General features: G+C 40.4%; 2 protein-coding genes across 6 annotated transcripts in view; one reads left to right on the forward strand and one right to left on the reverse strand.

Annotated features, from left to right (window-relative positions):
• LOC137300529 (zinc finger protein 672-like) overlaps positions 1 to 20,256 on the reverse strand; it is a 76,417-nt gene that overhangs the window by 24,709 nt on the left and 31,452 nt on the right. For 4 of the 5 annotated variants that reach the window (XR_010958125.1, XM_067969644.1, XM_067969642.1 and 1 more), the window contains exons 4-12: positions 18,240 to 18,329; positions 15,999 to 16,082; positions 13,226 to 13,282; positions 8,572 to 8,628; positions 8,295 to 8,387; positions 6,364 to 6,456; positions 3,783 to 3,860; positions 3,491 to 3,577; positions 2,904 to 2,978 (exon numbers count right to left, since the gene is read on the reverse strand). Coding sequence is in view for 4 of the 5 variants with exons in the window: in XM_067969644.1 (XP_067825745.1) it covers positions 2,904 to 2,978; positions 3,491 to 3,577; positions 3,783 to 3,860; positions 6,364 to 6,456; positions 8,295 to 8,387; positions 8,572 to 8,628; positions 13,226 to 13,282; positions 15,999 to 16,082; positions 18,240 to 18,329 (714 nt within the window). In the remaining variant the exon portion in view is untranslated. The remainder of the gene's footprint in view (positions 1 to 2,903; positions 2,979 to 3,490; positions 3,578 to 3,782; positions 3,861 to 6,363; positions 6,457 to 8,294; positions 8,388 to 8,571; positions 8,629 to 13,225; positions 13,283 to 15,998; positions 16,083 to 18,239; positions 18,330 to 20,256) is intronic. The other variant, XM_067969645.1, reaches the window with a different exon arrangement.
• LOC137300531 (probable G-protein coupled receptor 34) overlaps positions 9,260 to 20,256 on the forward strand; it is a 101,942-nt gene continuing 90,945 nt past the window's right edge. The window contains exon 1 of the mRNA XM_067969647.1: positions 9,260 to 9,322. The gene's annotated coding sequence lies outside the window, so the exon portion shown is untranslated. The remainder of the gene's footprint in view (positions 9,323 to 20,256) is intronic.

Consider the following 20,256-nt stretch of genomic DNA (forward strand, 5'->3'; position numbering starts at 1 on the left):
AAATCTAAGTACAGGTTCTGGGTTCCACATATCCCAAAGGACCCAATTTTCTGAGAAGTGGCAGCCCCTTATCACCTTTGATGAGATAACAAATTGGTGTTCACAGGCAGAATGCTTGAAAACATGGTGACAGTTCCCAGCAAACTCAACTTGTAAGAACCAAGAGGTTGGCAGAAAGATGATTAATTCAGGGAACCCACCCAACCCCACCCACGCCCCCAACTCCACCCCACCCCCCCACCCCATCCCCACCCACCCTCTCCCACCCCATACCCACCCCCCTCCCCACCCCCCCTCACCCTCCCCCCTCCCCACCCCCCCTCACCCTCCCCCACCCCATACCCACCCACCCTCCCCCACCCTCCCCCACCCCATACCCACCCACCCTCCCCCCACCCAAAAAAAATTAAAGTGTGTGGGAAAAGGCAAATGTGTAACACCTACACAATGTTTATAAATGCACAAATAGGACCCACAAACACTTCAAAGTGTAGCCCTCTCCAAAACAAATGCAGTCTGATGAGAGGAATTTGTTTACTTTGCTTAGAACCTGAAATGAATCATTTGTGGAGCAAGTTAGTGTTCATCAAAAGACAAGCAGGTAGTAAGGCGGCATACAATCCCTTACTTCTAGTGGTGTATAATTCACTAGAAAACCTTGTCCATGGAACCTTACAAAAAAAAAGCACATCTAGTTCCTACCATTTATTACCCTTTCACATTTGACCTACACAGTGAAAACAATTCTCAAAACAGATATTCTCCCCAAATACAGTAGAAGACTAAGAGGATGAGAATGTTCGCAGCAAGAAAAGCTTCAACTCACTTTGTAGTCTAGATGTCAAGCGAATGTCAGTCATTTTTAGTTGAGTTTTCTAGCACATTACCAGCTATTTATTGCTACACCGCGAGCTCTAATCTTGCTCCGAGATACATACCCAAGTCTTGTACCTCTTATGTTTCATTTGGTTGAGAAAACCATCCAACTCTTTTTCTGAACAACGACAGAAGCAACCTTCACTGCATTAGATGGTGACTTAACCAATCAATTGTTAACTTCCCAAGGGGAAAACTTTTCTTGTTTTTTTGCCAATGGCTTCCGAATTTCAATTCACTCTGCCAAATTCTGTCGAATTAGTAATACTATAAAAATTATGAGCATTCATTTTGTCTGATCTCTCCATTATTTTTTAAAAATGAAGCTTCTCCTCAATCTTTTTTTAAATAAATAGAATGTGATTCCTTCACTCTGGTGTGCTATCATGGCAATCCCAGTCCAGAAATCAACCTCATTATTCTTCTCTTTATTTATATTTGCTAAAGATGCTAAAGAAAATGGAAGCATGTACAGTAACACAGTCAGGAGTATCTTTCTGAGTTTGCGGCAGAGTAATGGGAAGTCTATTGTGCATCTGGTTATCTAAGTGCGCTAAACCTGACTTCAGGGTGCTTGATGTTGACGCAAGATGATGAAAATGGAAAATTGCTTTCATCACTAGCATTGGCAATCTTTACCTTAAGCACAAGAAACCTGTAAAACTGTAAACAAATCATGTAGTTAAAATTCATAAGAACATTAGGAGCAGGCGTAGGCCATACGGCCCCTCGAGTCTGATCCGCCATTCAATAAGATCATGGCTGATCTTCGACCTCAACTCCACTTTCCCGCCCAATCCCCATATCCCTTGATTCCCTTAGAGTCCAAAAATCTATCGATTTCAGTCTTGAATATACTTAACAACTGAGTATCCACAACACTCCGGGTAGAGAATTCCAAAGATTCACAATCCTCTGAGTGAAGAAATGCTTCCTCACCTCAGTCCTAAATATCTGACCCCTTATCCTGAAACTATGTCCCCTAGTTCTAGACTTCCCTGCTAGGGGAAACATCCTCTCATCTTCTACCCTGTCAAGCCCTCTTAGAATCTTTTATGTTTCAATGAGATCATCTCTTATTCTTCTAAATTCCAGAGAAAATAGGCCCATTCTACTCATTCTTTCCTCTTAGGACAACCCTCTCATCCCAGGAATCAATATGGTGAACCTTTGTTGCATAGCCTCTAAGGCAAGTATATCCTTCTTTAGGTAAGGAGACCAAAACTTCACACAGTACTCCAGGTATGGTCTCACCAAAGCCCAGTACAATTGCAGCAAGACTTGTACTCCAACCCCCATGCAATAAAGGCCAATGTACCATTTGTCTTCCTAATTGCTTGCTGTACTTGCTTGTTAACTTTGTGTTTCGTGTACAAGGACACCTAAATCCCTCTGAACACCAACATTTAATAGTTTCTCACCATTTAAAAAAATTCCATTTTTCCTATCAAAGTGAATAACCCCACATAATGTTCCATCTACCACCTTCTTGCCCACTCACTTAACTTGTCAATATCCCTTTGCATCCTCCTCACAGCTTACTTCCCCACCTAGCTTTGTATCGTCAGCAAACTTGGATACATTACACTCAGTCCCTTCATCTAAGTCATTGATATATATTGTAAACAGCTGAGGCCCAAGCACTGATCCTTGTGGCACTCCACTAGTTACAACCTGCCAATCCGAAAATGACCTGTTTATTCCTGCTCTTTTTTCTGTCCATTAACCAATCCTCTATCCATGCTAATATATTACCCCCAATCCCCTGAGCCCGAATCTTGTGCAACAACCTCTTAGGTGGCACTTCTATCAAATGCCTTTTGAAAATCCAAATATACTACATCTACTGGTTTCCTCCTTATCTACCTTGCTAGATATACCCTCAAAAAACTAATAGATTTGTCAAACATGATTTCCCTTTCATAAAACCGTGTTGGCTCTGCCTAATCATATTATGATTTTCTAAGTGCCTTGTTACTTTGTCCTTATTAATAGATTAATTCCAAGTACAATTGTAATGGACTCACTATGAGCTTGTTTTTCCGTCAGCTGTAATCCAGTTATTCGATCCCAGCCTTGATCTGGAGCTGTACTATCAACAACTGAAAAAAGAAAATATCAGTAACAGCATAGTTTAACAATATGGGCAAAATTTAGGACAAAATGGCACAGAATGTTAAATAAATGTACTATCTGCTTTTTCAATCTGCAATTAAAAATTTAAGGTGGATCTTTTCGTTGAATTGTAAATGAACAGCAGAATTAAGGAATAATTCCATAAGGAACAAATGAGTGTAAATACTGCATCACATACAAACAAAATTAAACTTCTTCATCTGAGTATTAATTTTAACATACATATTTTTGTAAGTTAAATCAACTAAAAATCTATTGAGGTATCTTTTCAAATGCCAGAAAATCTTCACAACCAACAGAAAATAATTTAATAAAAGTCACTACGATGCATCTGGCCAGACGTAAAGTTCAAGAAATACTGCATTATACTGTATCTCTTACACCCCTCAGTTCTTCTTTCACCAAAATCTATCCAGCTCCCTCTTAAACTTGCCGACGCCATCTGCCTCCTTCAGATTTCCAAGTATGCCGTACTAACCATAGTTTTTATGGTCTTCGATGTGTTTCCAGAAACTGGACTTATATTTGTACTTCTTCCCACAAATTTCACATGAGAAAAAGTCATCTGAAAATAAAGAGTGGAACATGTTCGGGCTATTACTTACTTGAATCTAATCACAGGGAGCTTCACAGATGTCACAAAACATTAAGATTTTGCATGTCACTTTCTAACCTAAATAAATCACCAAAAGACTTTGAGTGTGTTGTTGTACATGTGTACACCATATAAAAAGAACAGTAGAATCGAGCAACTAGTCACCAACCATTACCTGGATGTGGTCTTGATCGTACTGCCATGGGGGGCTCTCTTAAGGCAACATTGTAATTTGAAGGAAGACTCACTTTACCTGGATTTATAGAAATTTTGGTTACCAAACTGCACAGATTTTTTTGTCTCAAACATATCAATGTATCTCATGTAGCAGTGCTCACGGTGAATCAGAGGTTGAGCTGTTTTATAAACTGGGCCCCGCTAAGCTCCAATAGCAGCCATCCCTCCTGCTCTCCACAGAACATAAGATGCTCCCACCCCAGCAATAGGGTTTTCACCTCTTCCGTCTCCCAGACAGGGTCTTGCTCTCACTCTCCCTTCCCACTCTTTTCCTTCTATCCTACACAGGGTCTCTCTTCCCCTCTCTCAACAGGATCTCTATTCACCTGCAGATCAAGAAATGTCTTCCTCTCTTTGACCACTTTCAACAAGATTTCTCCCCTGCCTTCACCACCCACCCCCCTCGCCCCATTCCAAAGAGCCTGTCTCTGTTCCTCTCTTTTCCCTCCACAGCCCAACAGGACTTCTCTCTTCCAATTCCTTCAAATAGGAAGACTGCAGGAAAAGCCCATGAAGAAACAGAAAGAGATGGGAGGGTACAGGTGTGGGAAAAACATCGAGATCAGGAGGGAATGGAAAAAATTGATGGGTATTCTATTCTCTTCTTTGGGTTATTATTCATTGGATTTAATTTTTCAGCTTCCTAATAAGTGAATTCTAAGGTTAAGACAGCTCTTTTGCTTTATTATTACAGTACACTATAGGAAAGTAATGTTTGATATGAATGATAAGTTTTAAGATGTAAGTGCACAGCATTTGCTTTATGATTCAGTAGCAAATAACTTTTTATTTGTTGGGGGTATTCCTGTTTACAATTCAAAATCATGACTGTTTTAGATAGAGTAGATAAAGAGAAACTGTTCCCATTGGCGGAAGGGTCGAAAACCAGAGTACACAGATTTAAAGTGATTGGCAAAAGAACCAAAGGTGACGTGAGGAAAACCATTTTTATGCAGCGAGTAGTTATGATCTGGAATGCACTGCCTGAAAGGGTGGTGGATGCAGATTCAATCCTGGCTTTCAAAAAGGAATTGGATAAATATTTAAAGGGAAAAAATTTGCAGGGCTATGGGGAAAGAGCAGGGGAATGGGACTAGTTGGATTACTCTTAGAGAGAGCTGGCACAGGCTCGATGGGCTGAATGGCGGCCTCCTGTGCTGCAATAATTCATTAGATTGCCAGTAAATGTGTGTGTCACTGAAGAGAAATGGAGAAAAGCCCTTCAGAAATGTTCCAGCCACACAGTGAATGACAACAATCATTACTATTCATCTGATACCACTGTGCAGTGCTCTTGGCAATGAATTTACACCTTTTTTCTTTCTTCCATGCACTATATTAGGAAGTAGACAGGTCTAGCATTCTGGTAGAATGTTTATATTTTTTTTCACTGTCACTTCAATCCTTGAAAAAGCAGTGAGACTTTTCCTCGTTTATTTGACAGCTGCTAACGGCACTTTTAATAACAGATGGCATCTTTATCCTAACCTAATGAAGCTTTATGTAACTCCTCCTCTGGGAACTGAGTCTGTTACAATTTTAGGAAACCGACAGGTAAAACATCCAACTTGAGATTTATTCTGGATCATGGATTCTCATTATTGCAGCCAACGACCACTTTGGCAACCATGATTGTACAGCCAGCTGAGTCTGGTTCTGATCATGTCAGGTATCCTTTTTGGGGCTGCTAGCAGATCACACTGGTTTGCAGCACAAAACTTTGTTTTTATTTCCGAGAAGCTACAAGATTGGTAAGTATAGGAGATGGATAGGCCATTTTGATATTGCACAAGAGGGTATCATTCTGAGCTTGGGGTAAGGAACGTTGTTGGAATGAACTACGAGAGGCATCATTCTGTATCTAATCCATGCTATACCTGGCCTGTGAGTGCTGGAGGCTGATAAAATTGAAGAATGTTCTATACTTATACCAACCCTGACCTTGATAGGCACAAAACTGCATTACCTTAAAAAAAATTCTTAGGTACTTTGCACAACTTAAATGACACATCTGTACCTTGTACTTTTTAAGGATGTTGCCTTGCGCAAACAAATCACTCCAGTCTCTTGTGAAAGATTTAGTTGGATACTGGTGCAAAGGAGGTAATGCAATAAAAAATAAGCCAGTATTACCACTTGTCTTGTGAAAGGAGAATGGGTTCAATGGGAAGCCACGGTCCACCCTGGACAGTGCTGCTGCATAGGATGTGATGGAAGAGAGGCAACTGAGACCTGGGACCCCCTAGGTATATGTGGTATTTTACTGTTAATTCACTGTTTACTTGTTGGCCTGTTTATAGGATTTACATTTATATGCTGTGAGGCAAGTTTATGTCTAAAAGGACAGCTTTTGCAAGAAAGCTGTAGCTTAATCTTCAGCATAAGATGATTCGTCAATTATTTTACCCTGGTCCTGAGTTTGCGCTGTTTAAATAGCCTGAGGAAAGATTTTTCACTTTTTTTTTAATCAATGCTAACTGCCACTGAGGAGAAATGAATTTTTTTTTAACAGAGCTCACAATAGGGAGCAGCTTCTTCTGCTTTTATGACTGTGAGTCTGGATTCTGCCACTGTATTGCATCCTTTGTCATGAAATTTCCCTTGAGATGAACCTGAAAGAGATTAATTTTTGTATGAACAAAAAGCAAAATACTGCAGATGCTGAAAATCTGAAGCAAAGCCAGAAAATGCTGGAAATACTCAAATGATGCAGCATCTGTGGTGAGAATAAATAAATTAACATTTTCAGGTATAAACCTTTCATAGAACTGATATTAGCACTTAAGTGCTTTACAGGTTGCTCATTTTTTCCCCTGTATGTGTTTTTCCCTTTCCCTTATTCTGTTCCTTTTTAAAATGCTGTTCATCTGTATTGTCTTCCACTCTGATGAAAGGCCCATACCTGAAACCTTAACTTGTCTGTTCTCTCCAAAGATGCTACCTGACCCGAGTGTTTCAGCATTTTCTGTTTTTGTACCTTACACTCTAGTAAAGACTGACTTGAAATAGCAACTAGCTTAATTATACAAATGTTAATAAAATTTTGTAAATTGCTGCAAGTTGGCCTGAAATGAGAATTCCTGATGCATTATTCAAAAACAATCTCCAAATTCATCATTTACAAACTTTAAAAATAATTTACTTTTGGAATAATAACAACGTGCATTTTTACATCGCCTTTCATGTAGAAAAAAGTCCCTGGAAACTTGGGATGTAGTCAGTCAAAAATAGATGCGAGCCAAAAAAGGAGACATTTGGAGGGGTGAACAAACGCTTAGTCCAAGGTGGGTTTTAAAGGGGGGCCTTAAAGGAGGAGAGGGAATTCCAGAGCGTGCGGCTTAGACGACTGAAATTGTGGCTCCCCTGGTCAGACAAAGGGGGTGGGGTGAACAAAAGTCTAGAGTCGGAGAAATGCAGAGTTGGAGGAGGTTAAAGATAGGAAGGGGCAAAGCCATTGGGATTTAAACAAGAGGATCAGAATTTTAAATTGGAGGCTTTGGGGGACCGGGATCCAATGTAGGTCAGCAAGGACGGAACTTAGCAGGACTTAGTGCAGGATAGAATAAGGGCAGCAGAGTTTTGGATGAGCTGAAGTTTACACAGCATGGAGGATGGGAGGTCGGCCAGAGCAGCATTGGAATAGTCGAGTCTGGTGATGACAAAAGCATGGATGAGAATTTCAGCAATAGATGGCCTGAGGCAGGGGTGGAGTTGGGCTATATTACAGAGATAGAAGTAGGTGATTTTTGTGATGGAGAGGGTATGGGACCGGAAACTCAGCTCAGGGTCAAAGAGGTTGCGAATGATCTGGTTCAATCTGAGATGGTGACTGATGAGGGTGATGCATTTGGTGGCGAGGGTTCGCAGATTGTGGCGGGAGCTGAAGTCGATGGCTTTGGTCTTTCCAATGTTTAACTGGAGGAAACTGCAGCTCATCCAAGACTGAATGTTCAACAAGCAATCTGACAAAACACGTGCCGTGATGGGGTAGAGCTGGCTGCTGTCAGCATACATATGGAAGCTGACCCCATGTCATCGGAAAATGTCACTAAGGTAAAGCATATAGATGAGAAAGGAAGAGGGGTAAAGATAGAACCCTGGGGGACTTTGGCGCTAACGGTGCGGAGGCTGGAAGAGAAGCCATTGCTGGAGATGCTCTGGCTATGATTTGATAGGTAAGATTGAAATCAAGTGAGGGTAGTCCCACTGAGCTGGACGATGGAGGAAGGCGTCAACTGTGTCAAAGGAGCAAAGCTTTGATAAATCTATCAATGGAAAAACTTATTTTCAGAAAGTTTATATAGTTCAAGGATACTTGGTCCTTTTCTAAGCTGACATAAAGATAATAAACATTTGAGAGGAATCTATGTAGATAATATAAAAAATTCAAGTGATTTATATCCAATCACATAGTTCGCTGAAATGCTGCTTCAGTTTATATGAGGCTTACTGGAGGGAATAGCTTTTTCCATCTTCACCATAATTGGCCTGGTCTCTGATACTGGATTAACTTCTTTTCTAGAACACAATTGCCCAGATCTATCTAAAACAAATACACATGAAAAAAGGTTTAAAGAGGTGGCAAACCAAATTGATAGTGTCAGTGCAAGTGAGCTTAAATTTATTGCATTGACTGTAAAATTTCCATAAAATGGAATTCAACATTCCCTCTTTGTACATTGTGGTGAAGATTAACACAAGGGAAAATAGAATATCCAACAACTTACCAGAGAGTTTCTGTGAAATCAAAGCTTTTATACTGGCAGCAGAAGAAAGCACCATTCCTATTGATTGATTGACAAGTAAATAAAAACATTTAATTGTTACAGCTTTATGCAGTTTTATTTAAAAGACAATTGAGAAAAAGTTGAAATATAATGTGAATCACATGGGCCAGTCAATCATAACCTGCAATCAGTTCATGATTTTGAATATGACATCATTCTTAATATGACTTTCACTCATATAAACATCTGTTTCTCAAAGAAATTAAGAACGGAATGCAACAACATGGTATTATCTAATATAGAGGGGAAAATGGTACAGGGCATTTATTCTAGCACCGAATGGTTTCATACTAAATTGCACTCAACTAGTTCATAAAATAATTTGGATTTCTTTGATAGTAGCCTTTTCTCCAGCTAATTTACATATTGGTGTTGTATGCACATTTGTGGCAGTGCACACACTATGTACACATTGGGGTCGATTTTAACCCACCCACCGAGCAGAAACCAGGCACGGGGGCAGTTAAAATGAAGCAGGGGTCTTAACTCAATCCTTTCCTGTACCAATCTGGCTGACTCCAATTTTAAATTGCAGGCAGCAAGGACACCCCAAACAAGCCAGCAGGGTCCTTTTTAGATATGCAGATGAAGCTTCGATGACACACTGAAATCAGAACTCCCTTATCTTGGTGTCCCTTTCCAGCTGGAAGTTTACAAGAGGGCATGGGTTCAAACTTGGGCACCACCACAGGTAAGGGAAAATGGAGATTTTGACAATCAACACAAAAAAGATGTTTTGTATAAAATATAAAACTTAAGAAGTAACCAAATTCTCTGTGAAAAGTTTATTGGTGAAGGTTCGCAATTGCTCTTTAAAGCAATTAAATTGTGTTGGTGCTACATGTTGTCTGCAAGCATCTGAAAATACTGTTCATACAGATTTAAAGCTCTTTTCTTTCAATTCTGCTTTAGTTCAATCAATTAGTCACAATTTATTCTGTTGCCTTACTGAGAAGGTAAGACATTCTGTGTTTCATGTTTTATAGTCTTTTGTGAAAAATGAATGAATAAATACAGCCCAAAGGAATTTCATTTATTTTTTTGAAAAACATGCAGGCATTTAATTTTTTTTTTGCTTTACTATTTTCTCCCCTCCTGGAGGCAGCAACTCCTTGTTGCAGTGCTGTTCCACAGTTACCAGATGCCCTCTTACTTTGTTCAAATGATGAATATTCATGTGTGAGCCTTCACACAGGGAGTTGGCAATTTGTTCTACCATGGGAGGTTTAATAGCTGAGCCTGATCTTGTCCTCATTCAACATCCATACACCTGGACTTCCACCATGGATCACTCGCTAGCAATGACGAGCTGGAATCCTGATCATTTTGTTTTCTTCCCTCACCCAGCGATGTTGAGGCCAAAAGTAGCGTCTCTACTGCCAGATGGGTTAGACCAGAATCTTTCTGGTCTGTAAGGGTCATCTTTTCACTGGATTAACTGACTGGGCTACAAACACACATGGTTTCTGAATTTTTTTTTCTTAACAAATAAGGAGGCCAGCTTGGTGGTATTACAGCAGTTTGGATATCCAATTAATCTTTAATGGAGCCAATTTTGTATGTATAAGCATACAATTTATTGTATTTAGAAATCACCCATCAGGATTGATAACATTTGAGCTGCTGAGGTCACAGGAACTCAACTGGATTCACTCCTGGTTTCCAATATGTCCACTGTTGAAAGGGTAAAATAAGTTGATAGGAAAAAGTTCATACTTTGAAATTACTGAAAATGTATTTTAAAAATAATTTGCTGGCTAGCTCAATAAATAGTTCCCAACATGCACGTTTTTGGAAGTGGGCCAATGTCCAATAAAGGTTATGGGCCCAGAGTGTCTGCACGAAAAAACCAACATGATCGAGCTGGATCAGCGCAAAACATGGAGGAATTTCGATTTACACCAGGCACAATTTACGCCAGTATAATTCGAGTTTTCGTGATCTTTTGCGCTGGCTTAAAAAAAAATCTCACTGAAGCCGGCCCCGCCCACAAAACTGGCCATGCCCCCACGCTGGAAACGAGGCTGGTGAATTTCCACCGATTGTACCAGCCTGCGGCTGTTCGAGGGGGCTTTTAAAATTAAGCTAGCTTTCTTCGGTGTAACGGCACTAGTAGGCACGGTTTAAATGGTTTTAAATACTAAAATATATTAATTTACTTAAGAAACTGACTAATGTACACCAATAAAAGCAGCAAATGCTTCAGTATAGTTTTTTTATTTCAGGTTACTCAGAGGCAAAGGACTGGACATCTTTATTAAAAATGCTTATTTTTAATGATAAACCCATTTTCAGCTGTATTAATAAAACTGCACCAGGTTACCATTCTTAAATATATCAGTGAATATTTTTTATCAGAAAAAAAAGACGATTATGCTCTATTAAGCAGCCGAATTGTGCTGATACAGGGCAGATTTTATGCTTATGATTATGTTAATACATTTTAGCGGAAACTTGGCGATTCTCATCTAATTTGCGCCAGCACAATTTTTGGGTGCAATTTACTCCCAAAGGGGAAACTCCAGGCTATGAAATTTAGTTTGAAACTTATTACTGTCAAATACAGAGCAGGAGTTGCGTCTTCATGTTGTATTTTGTGATCCACTGCTATTAATACCTTGGATTTTAGGGGCAGTTTTTTTTTGTGTGTGTTCAACATGAAGGATGTTAATGCTAGGGAATGGAACTCTTCCCATTTCAGGCATCCAGTGTCAGCTCCAAGTAGTCCTGGGTCAGGTATGGCTAAATGCAGAGTTGAGCTCCGTGCTCTGCTCCAACAACATGCCTCAGCCCCAACTTCAAAACAGCACCATCATTACATGTCCCATACCAGACATATTAGGGACCATTGTGTGGTGTAGGCCCAGTACGAATTGGATTGAGATTCCTTTTGTTTTGCATAGGATGTTTGCAGCTAGACAGATAGAGAGGACTTTGATCCCATCAGTCTGGATGGATTTGAACAGTGAGAACAAAGCGCAAGCATTGAAAATCTGAAACAAAAATACAAAATGCTGCAAACACAAAGCACAGCAGTCAGTTTCTGTAAAGAGAAAGGTTTGGGGTGTAACCCTTCAGAACTGGAAGATAAGCAGGCATTTTGGTGTGATTGGAAAGAAAAAGGGGGTGCAACAATAGATAATCCAGTCACAGTGAGGAAGTTAATGGGTTGATTGATCTACAAACTGCTTAACAGAAAAACAGGACACCATGAGATGACATAAAATATCATTGTAAACAATTTTACAACACCAAGTTATAGTCCAGCAATTTTATTTTAAATTCACAAGCTTTCGGAGGCTTCCCCCTTCCTCAGGTGAACGATGTGAGGAAGGGGGAAGCCTCCGAAAGCTTGTGAATTTAAAATAAAATTGCTGGACTATAACTTGGTGTTGTAAAATTGTTTACAATTGTCAACCCCAGTCCATCACCGGCATCTCCACATCATAAAATATCATGCCAGTGAAGACAAAAGAGCATTCAAATAGCTAAAATGGTAAAAAGACATGGGAGAGGATGTGATTAAAATGTGAGTGCATTCCTGTGTAACTAAAAGAGTGGTATACTTGATTAAATTCTCTATTTATGTATACCTTACCTCTCAGTTTTGGAGCCCGTATGTATCAAACAACTTTATTAGTGGAATCTCTGAGCAATTTTATGAGTGGAGGCTCTAGTTGATTTAAGATTCTGGGGTGAGATTTTCAATGGTGCAGCAACTCTTAATTTTACTGCAAATGTCTTCTGCAGATTTTCTTTCTCTGACTGAGGCTATTTTTAGTCAGAAAGCTGCAGAAATTTCTGGGGCACTGGGAAATGTCACATTGCCCTCTTCTCTCTCCTCCACCGGCTTGTGCTGTTTCCAGAATTTTTTTTTAGCAAATGACTGCTTCATACTTAATAATGAACCTTTTATATCACAGCTAGAAATACAGGCAACAGATAGTGAAATACATCTGTCCAGTGGAACTTAATTCACTTTGTATTCCAGCAAAAATATGTTTGTTCTGCATGCCACAGCAGAAATCTAGGGACCTTCCTTTGTTCTGCATTTCTTTTGAGTGCAAAGGGAAGGAGTATGCATGATGTAGCTCGGAGATCCTGCCAATAATACTTCAAATGTGTTTATGCTACCAGAACCATGTTACATAAGACAGTTTTCAGAAGTGGAATGCTTCTTGTACATAATCTAATTTTGATTTTTAAAAATCAAGGGTCTGGTGTCCACAGTGCTTTTTGCTTGGGTGAAAATGATGCCCTTTGCCTGCAGATGAAATGCCTGACTTCAGACCCACTGTCTTAAGCAATTTTTGCAGTGATTTATCTAAATAAAAATCTATGTGCCTTGAACTGTACCAGAAATGTATTTGAATTGGATCATTACTATTGATTTGCAAGAGAAAGATGGCAAAACCAATTTGGTTGAGATTTTTCAGTTCTAAGCAAAAGTTCTGTCTTAATGATTTGGGCCTTTCCTATCTCAGTCTTACATAAAAGTCAGGGTTCTTTTGAAGCACACAGGCTAAAACGTATAGATTTATAATGGTAGTTAAAGTTCAGTGACTGCTGAAACTCCAAATCTCCAACATCTTACCTGTAGTATTTTTGTTAGCAACATCAGGTTTAGAGATGAAAGCAGTGAAAAATTCTCCTGTATAAAGTAGAGGAAAGCTTTCATAAAGTGCACCCAATAGTCAAAATTGCATACATTATTTTTAATCCTGTAGTAGGTTGATATACTTCAAAATAACACTTGACTATATATAATGCAATACACAGTTCAGTATTCAGGCAGTTCTAAGTACTGTACCTCTACCTATTTACTAACTGTAAACAATTTTACAACACCAAGTTATAGTCCAGCAATTTTATTTTAAATTCACAAGCTTTCGGAGATTTTCTCCTTCCTCAGGCAAATGTTTACTAACTATGCTAGTAGCAGGTACAGAGTTTAATCAGAATTGAGCAGTCTCTGTCACTTTCAGGGAAGGTGAAGATTACTGCCGTTTTGCTATTTTATGGAGGAATCATGAACAATCTTTAAATAACAAATGTTGGAAATATTAATTGTGAGGCTACATTTATTATCTATCTCTAATTGTCCTGAGCAGGTGACCATGGGCCGCCTTCTAGAGCAGTCATTGTGGTTATTGCAGTCATTGTGGTTATGGCTCTCACAATAGTGTTAGGTAGGGAATTTCACAATATTGACCCAGCGACAATGAAGGAATGGCAATATTTGTCCAGGTCAGGATCGTGTGTCACTTGGAAATGATGGTGTTCCCATAATATTGTCCTTCTCGATGGTAGAGGTCGCAGGGGAGGGAGGTGCTGTTTAAATAAGCATGGAGAATTGCTGCAGTGCATTGTGTAGACAGTACATACTGCAGCCACAATCCACCGGTGGCGCAGGAGGTGGACATTGAGTACAGTGGCAGGGACACTGATCAAACAAACTGCTCTGTCCTGGATGGTGTAAGCAGATTAGATTTTGGTAACTGGACAAGTATACAATTGTACTGGTCTACAGACCTCCTCAAGATGAAGGCCACTTACGTCGGAAATAAAAATGACCTTTCCTAAAACTGCAGGCACTGGCATTCTCAATTAGATTGTGCTTTTGTGAGCTAACTACCTAGCTCAGGATATGCCTTAATTGTGCAGGCACCAGCATTTGTAATTGGGTTGTTTCTGTGTAAACTAATTGCCGAGCTCAGATATGCCTTAATTGTGTAGAGGTGGGACATGAAACAGATGTTTTGTTTGGGGGGGGAAAAAACTGTAGCTGAGTTTGAGAGAACATGGAAATGTATGTTAATGGATGTTCTTTGTTGAAGAAAACAGTAGATGAGTTTGAGATAAGAGGAATGACTCGAGGGTATCCTTGAGCAAAGATAACCATTAATGAAATTAGCAGATGTTCAGTTTAAATATGGCTGAACTAGCCACAGTGTTTAGAACAGACCTAGGGTGTGAGGAGCTCCACCACAGCACCTATTCTCCAGTTCAGGTAATGGTAGTTTGATCTTGATCTGTACAGTACTGTAAATAAATTCTGTTGACTTAAACTTCTCTGTGAGCAAATTTATTTCTGGTATCCAAAGTGACTGATTGATTATACAAACAAGAACTCGTGTAGTCAACAGTGTTGTTTGTTGAGTGCTGTAGTAGCTGCCCTCATCCAGGTGAGTGGTGAGTATTCCATCACACACCTGACTTCAACCTTATAGATGGGTGCAGAGGCTTTGAGGGGCCAGTAGCTGAGCAGCTAATTGCACAGTAACCGGCCTCTGCTCTGCTAGTAGCCTCAGTGTTGATCTAGCTGGTCCAGTTCAGATTCTGATCACTGGTTACCCCCAAGATGTGGTTGGTGGGGGACTTGCTGATGATACCATTTGAGGGTTAAGGGGAGATGACTGTGCTTTCTCTTGTCTGAGATCATCATTGCCTGGCACTTGTGTGGTACAAATGTTACCTGCCACTTGTCAGCCCAAGCCTGGAGTATATCCAGGTCCTACTGTAGGCTGGCACGGGCTGCTCCGTTATTCAAGGAGTTGTAAATGGAGCTGAACTCTGTCGAATTGTCACCAAACAGCCCTACTCCTAATGTTATAATGGAGGAAAGGTTATTGATAAAGCAGCTTAAGATGGTTGGTCCGAGGACACTTCCCCGAGGAACTCCTGCACTGAGGCTGTGATGACTGGCCTCTGACAATCAAAACCATCTTCCTTTGCATCAGGAATGACTCCAGCCACTGTAGGTTTTCCCTTTGATCCCCTCGTTGACTTCAGTCTTGTTGAGGCCAAATGCTGCCTTAATGTTGAGGCAGCTACTCTCGCCTCTCCTTTGGCATTCAACACTTGTGCCCATTTCTGGATCAAGGCTACAATGAAGTCTGTGGACAAGTGGTTTCTTGGGCTGTTTACTATATTAGAAGCGCTATATAAATTCAAGTTGCTGTAGACTCTTAAGTTTAATTATTCACATTATTGATCAAATTATCTACAGATTTCAATGCTTCCCATGTTACTGAGACCATGGAAATGTTATCTGTAGAATGAAATTGCTCAGGGTTGAATAATGCAGAATGCAACCTTAGACAGATATCCCGATCTTCCCTCCGCACAATTCACGTCTCCACGATCCCTTCATCTCTCTCACATGCCACTTCCCCTTCGTATTGTACGTATCCAATCCACCACCCCTCCCAGGAAGCTATCTGAGCACCAGTGAAAATGATCTTTTCTAGCCACTGGTACCGAAGATGCCGAGAGGACCCCATCCCACAGTAAATGAGCGAGTCCAATAGAAAGAGCGGCACATCATCAGGAGAGAATGTGTAGACTGTGTATTTTACTGTGCTCACCTTTTGTTTCATGTTCTCTTCTGTGCTTCCAGAAGCTGGACATGTACTTGTACCTTTTGCCGCAAATGTTACAAACCATATCATCTAGAAAGGAAAGAATTTTCTGAAAACCACTGATGCTATAATCCAACAAAGTAGGAAACATTTTACATCTACCTAGGGCAGGCAGCAATTCACAATCGCAAGCTCATTTTTAACCTGAATGATGATTTTGAATTGGACCGTCCTGTTTTAGGGAATCATGTAATGTGGTATAATGGCAGGCAGCAGGCAATTTGTAATCACCTGGAATAAGACAGTATGCATGAATATTAAAAATAAACTGTTCCAATTCCGTTGGAACATTATTTCAGCCACAAAATGTATCACCATGAAATACATTGATTATTCCTGAGCTGCAATACATTTTCTTCCTTGAAACAGTTAGAAAACAGGCATTCTGCACATTACATTTTTGGCAGTAGATGAGATTGATTGCAACAAGCAAGATAGCTTAATGGCATTGCTGCACTACAGAGCCGTGGGATGTGTCACAATCCTGGTTTCCTTGTGTGGTGAGTTTCCAATCTAAGTCAGGCTCCAAACTAAGCTTAAGCCATGTACAACATTCTCGCTAAAGGAGGGAGGGCAGTCACCCAGGGGTATTTTTGTGCATCTCCTGCCAGTTTGTTGCAGATAGGTACTGATCAAGGCCAACATGAGGACCATTTGTCTGTCCTTTTAATTGGGGAATGGTATGGGATCAAGTATTAAAAAAAGCGAACATTACCCAATGGGTCAGCCAGCTTATTCAGTAAGTAGAAAAGTCCCAGATCTGATCTCCAAATACATGGCCAATTAACTCGTCTCCAATGGAGCAGCAATGAGTTGCTGCAACCCAACCAAGCAAATAAAACATCAAGTCAACTATACTGATGTGAAAGAATTATGGCAGGTCAGTGGCTGCCCACAGTTCCTCTAATACTGGCAATGCTGATTAGTACATTTAGAGACTATTTTCAAGATGGGAGTAACTCAAAAGATTGTGAACATGCTCCTGTTGAATCTTTCCTGCAACAAATTTTGGCATCTGCTCTCAATATCTGTCTCATTACGATCCCTTGTACTGTGACAAAGTGTACAGAGAGAACTAACACCCCATTCATTTACTTTAACAAAAGCAAAATACTGTGAATGCTGGCAATCTGAAATTAAAACAGAAAATGCCAGAAGCACTCAGTAGGCCAGGCAGCCTCTGTGGAGAGAGAAACCAAGTTAACATTTCAGGTCGATGACCTGTTCTGATGAAAGGTCATCAACCTGAAACGTTAACTCTCTTTCTCTCTCCACAGATGCTGAGTCTTTCCAGCATTTTCTGTTTTAAACCTATTTCCTTTCCTTGTGGAAACCCTTGACGGTAAGCACAACAATCCCAGTGCTGTCAGAGGCATTAAGGCCCCTCCCTCCCTCCTTGACGGAGCGTTTCTGCTGGTGCCTTTGATCAAACAGCAGCAGCATTTTAGATGCGGTCACAGGAAGACGGAGCAGGCTTTTGATGCTCCTGACGTGAACATATATTCCTGCAACATCAGGGAAGGCCCCAGCCAGACTAGCAAGGCTGCAAATGCAGCTTTACCTGTAGAATGATTACTGCATTCCATAAAAAGCAATTCACTGTGAAGTGCTTTGAGATGTTTTAACAGTGGATAAGGTACTGCGTAAGTTCAATTACTTTTTAAAAAAAAAATTTAACTGTGAATGCATGAAATTTGCCCTTGGAAATTTCTGTTAAAATCGTATTCATGAGTCTGGAGCAACTGTGCACAAAACCCATGCACCTTTAGATCGACTGTTGCCGAATCAATCCGACTACATTTATGGGCCAGATTCATCAACAAGGGAACCAGCACAGTTTCCGATGGGAGCAGTTCTGTAATATAAATAAAGGTGCATTGCTTGGATTTCAACAAATGATCCAAATAACTTTTTTTTGACAGAAAGGATTACTTTGCAAGGTTTCTTTAAAATCTATGGGTACATTTACACTGCAAGCGTACTTGGTGCAAAACACCAACCGTTTTTGCACTGAAATTACTTCACACTGACATTAAACTTGCAATATAAATCCAGAGTTAGGGCCTGACTTAAACGAAAGATAAACTCACTGAGCCATCAGAAATACAGGCACAGGTCTGTTCCAAAGACAGCGAGTGGAAACATTTGCCAGTACTGATTCAACTGTTTACCAGCTGATCACCGTACCTGACCACAGGGCTGGAACACATTCCTTCACCAGTATCTTTTCTTTAACTGCAGCACATGGCCGGGCCAACTGGTCTCCATTCAAATTGTCTGCAGAAGGAAAACAGAAATTACAAGTGACGTATAGTTTCCGAATGTACTGCATTCTGCTACCCAGAGCCATAAGCACTGTCTGAACCATGCATCTTTTAACTTGGTTCTTCACAGAGACTTGGTAGACCAGTCATGAAGAACAGGTCAATTTTATAGCCTGTTCTTTGTCTGTTTATTTTTTTTCCCCAAATAATGTTTTACTACGTTAAAGGTGCTATATAAATGCAAGTTATTGTTGACAGGGATGTGACAATGGAAGCAATATGAAGGGCAAAAGGCAGGGTGTGCAACTAAGAGTGCTGGACATTAACAAAAAAGTCCTGTTCATGCCCTGTAGTGGTCAAGGCCTGAATTTGGTCATTTTGGACGCTGCTAAATCATCGGTGTTGTCTGTGACCAGGAGAAGGCCATAAAAAAGCAAACAAAGCACTAGGGTTCATTTCTCGAGGGATAGAATTGAAAAGCAGAGAAGTTATGTTAAACTTGTATCGAACCTTGATTAGACCACACTTGGAGTACTGTGCACTGTTCTGGTCTCCATATTATAGAAAGGATATAGAGGCACTGGAGAAGGTGCAAAAAAGATTCACAAGGATGATTTCAGAACTGAGAGGATGTACTTATCAGGAAAGGCTGAACAGTTTGGGACCCTTTTCTCTCGAAAAGAGAAGGCTGAGGGGTGACCTGATAGAGGTCTTTAAGATAATGAAAGGGTTTGATAGGGTTGACGTAGAGAAAATATTTCCACTTGTGGAGAGCATAAATATAAGATAGTAACGGATAAATCCAATTGGGAATTCAGGAAAAACTTCTTTACCCGGAGTGGTAAGAATGTGGCAGGCGCTGCCACAAGGAGTAGTTGAGGCGAATAGCATAGATGCATTTTAAGGGAAGCTAGATAAACACGAGGGAGAAAGGAATAGAAGGATATGCTGATAGGGTTAGATGAAGAAGGGTGGGAGGAGGCTCGTGTGGAACATAAACACCGGCACAGACCAGTTGGGCCGAATGGCCAGTTTCTGTGCTGTAGACTCGATGTAACTTTAATTTGTCGTTAAGTTGTGCAGGAAGTTACACACTTTCTCAGATAATGACCGAGTACCTACTGCTTGATTGTGCAGATAGATAAGCTTTACCTTTGGACCTCAATCCTATTTGGCTCTTTTCTTGCCATGGGGCTCATATCATTTTCGTATGTGTTTATTTCATCTCACAACGAGAAAGTAAAATAACTAGAATGCCCTAAAATGACACATGGTTCAAATTAGAACAATATATTATTTTATATATATCATGCACACACTCCAGCTAGTAAGCATTTCTCTTTCTTTCCCTTCCTCTCCTGAGGGGCTGCCTCACTGGGCCCAAATGGCTATTCTTAAATAATGCCCCTAAAGGGCATTATCGCCATTCTTGTCCTTACCTGATATTCACACACTTTCCCATATTAGTTGCTGGATAGAAGTCAGGAAGGAGTGAGAATCCTGGCTGGCTGTTTTGTTTTCCCCCTCCCTGGTCCGGTGGGGGGGAGGGAGACTGAGTTGGTGATATCGTTTCTGTAATAACTGTAGCAAACTCCCCCTCGGTGGGTAAATGTAATGTGTGTTGTGCTACTGAGCTGCAAAATCAGATTGGGACCGTTCACTGGAGTCTGTATAGCTCAGTGCCACAACACATAGTACATTTACCCAGAGGGGGAGCTTTCTACAATTACTTTAATACAATAGTGATCAAATAGAAGTAATTTGCCCTGAATTTCTCACAACTTCTAACTGGATATGTAAGATTGGCACCTGCACGCAGCTGCTTACAAGTGCAAGTTAATGCTGAAGTGAACAATTCTCATTCTCACAGGAAACTAAACATTTGTCTCAACTCCTCTGCCACATGTACACAACTGGTCAACTACAGCTTCAGAGCTTAG

Source organism: Heptranchias perlo, chromosome 31 (genome assembly GCF_035084215.1).
Source record: "Heptranchias perlo isolate sHepPer1 chromosome 31, sHepPer1.hap1, whole genome shotgun sequence".
Lineage (NCBI taxonomy): Eukaryota > Metazoa > Chordata > Chondrichthyes > Hexanchiformes > Hexanchidae > Heptranchias > Heptranchias perlo.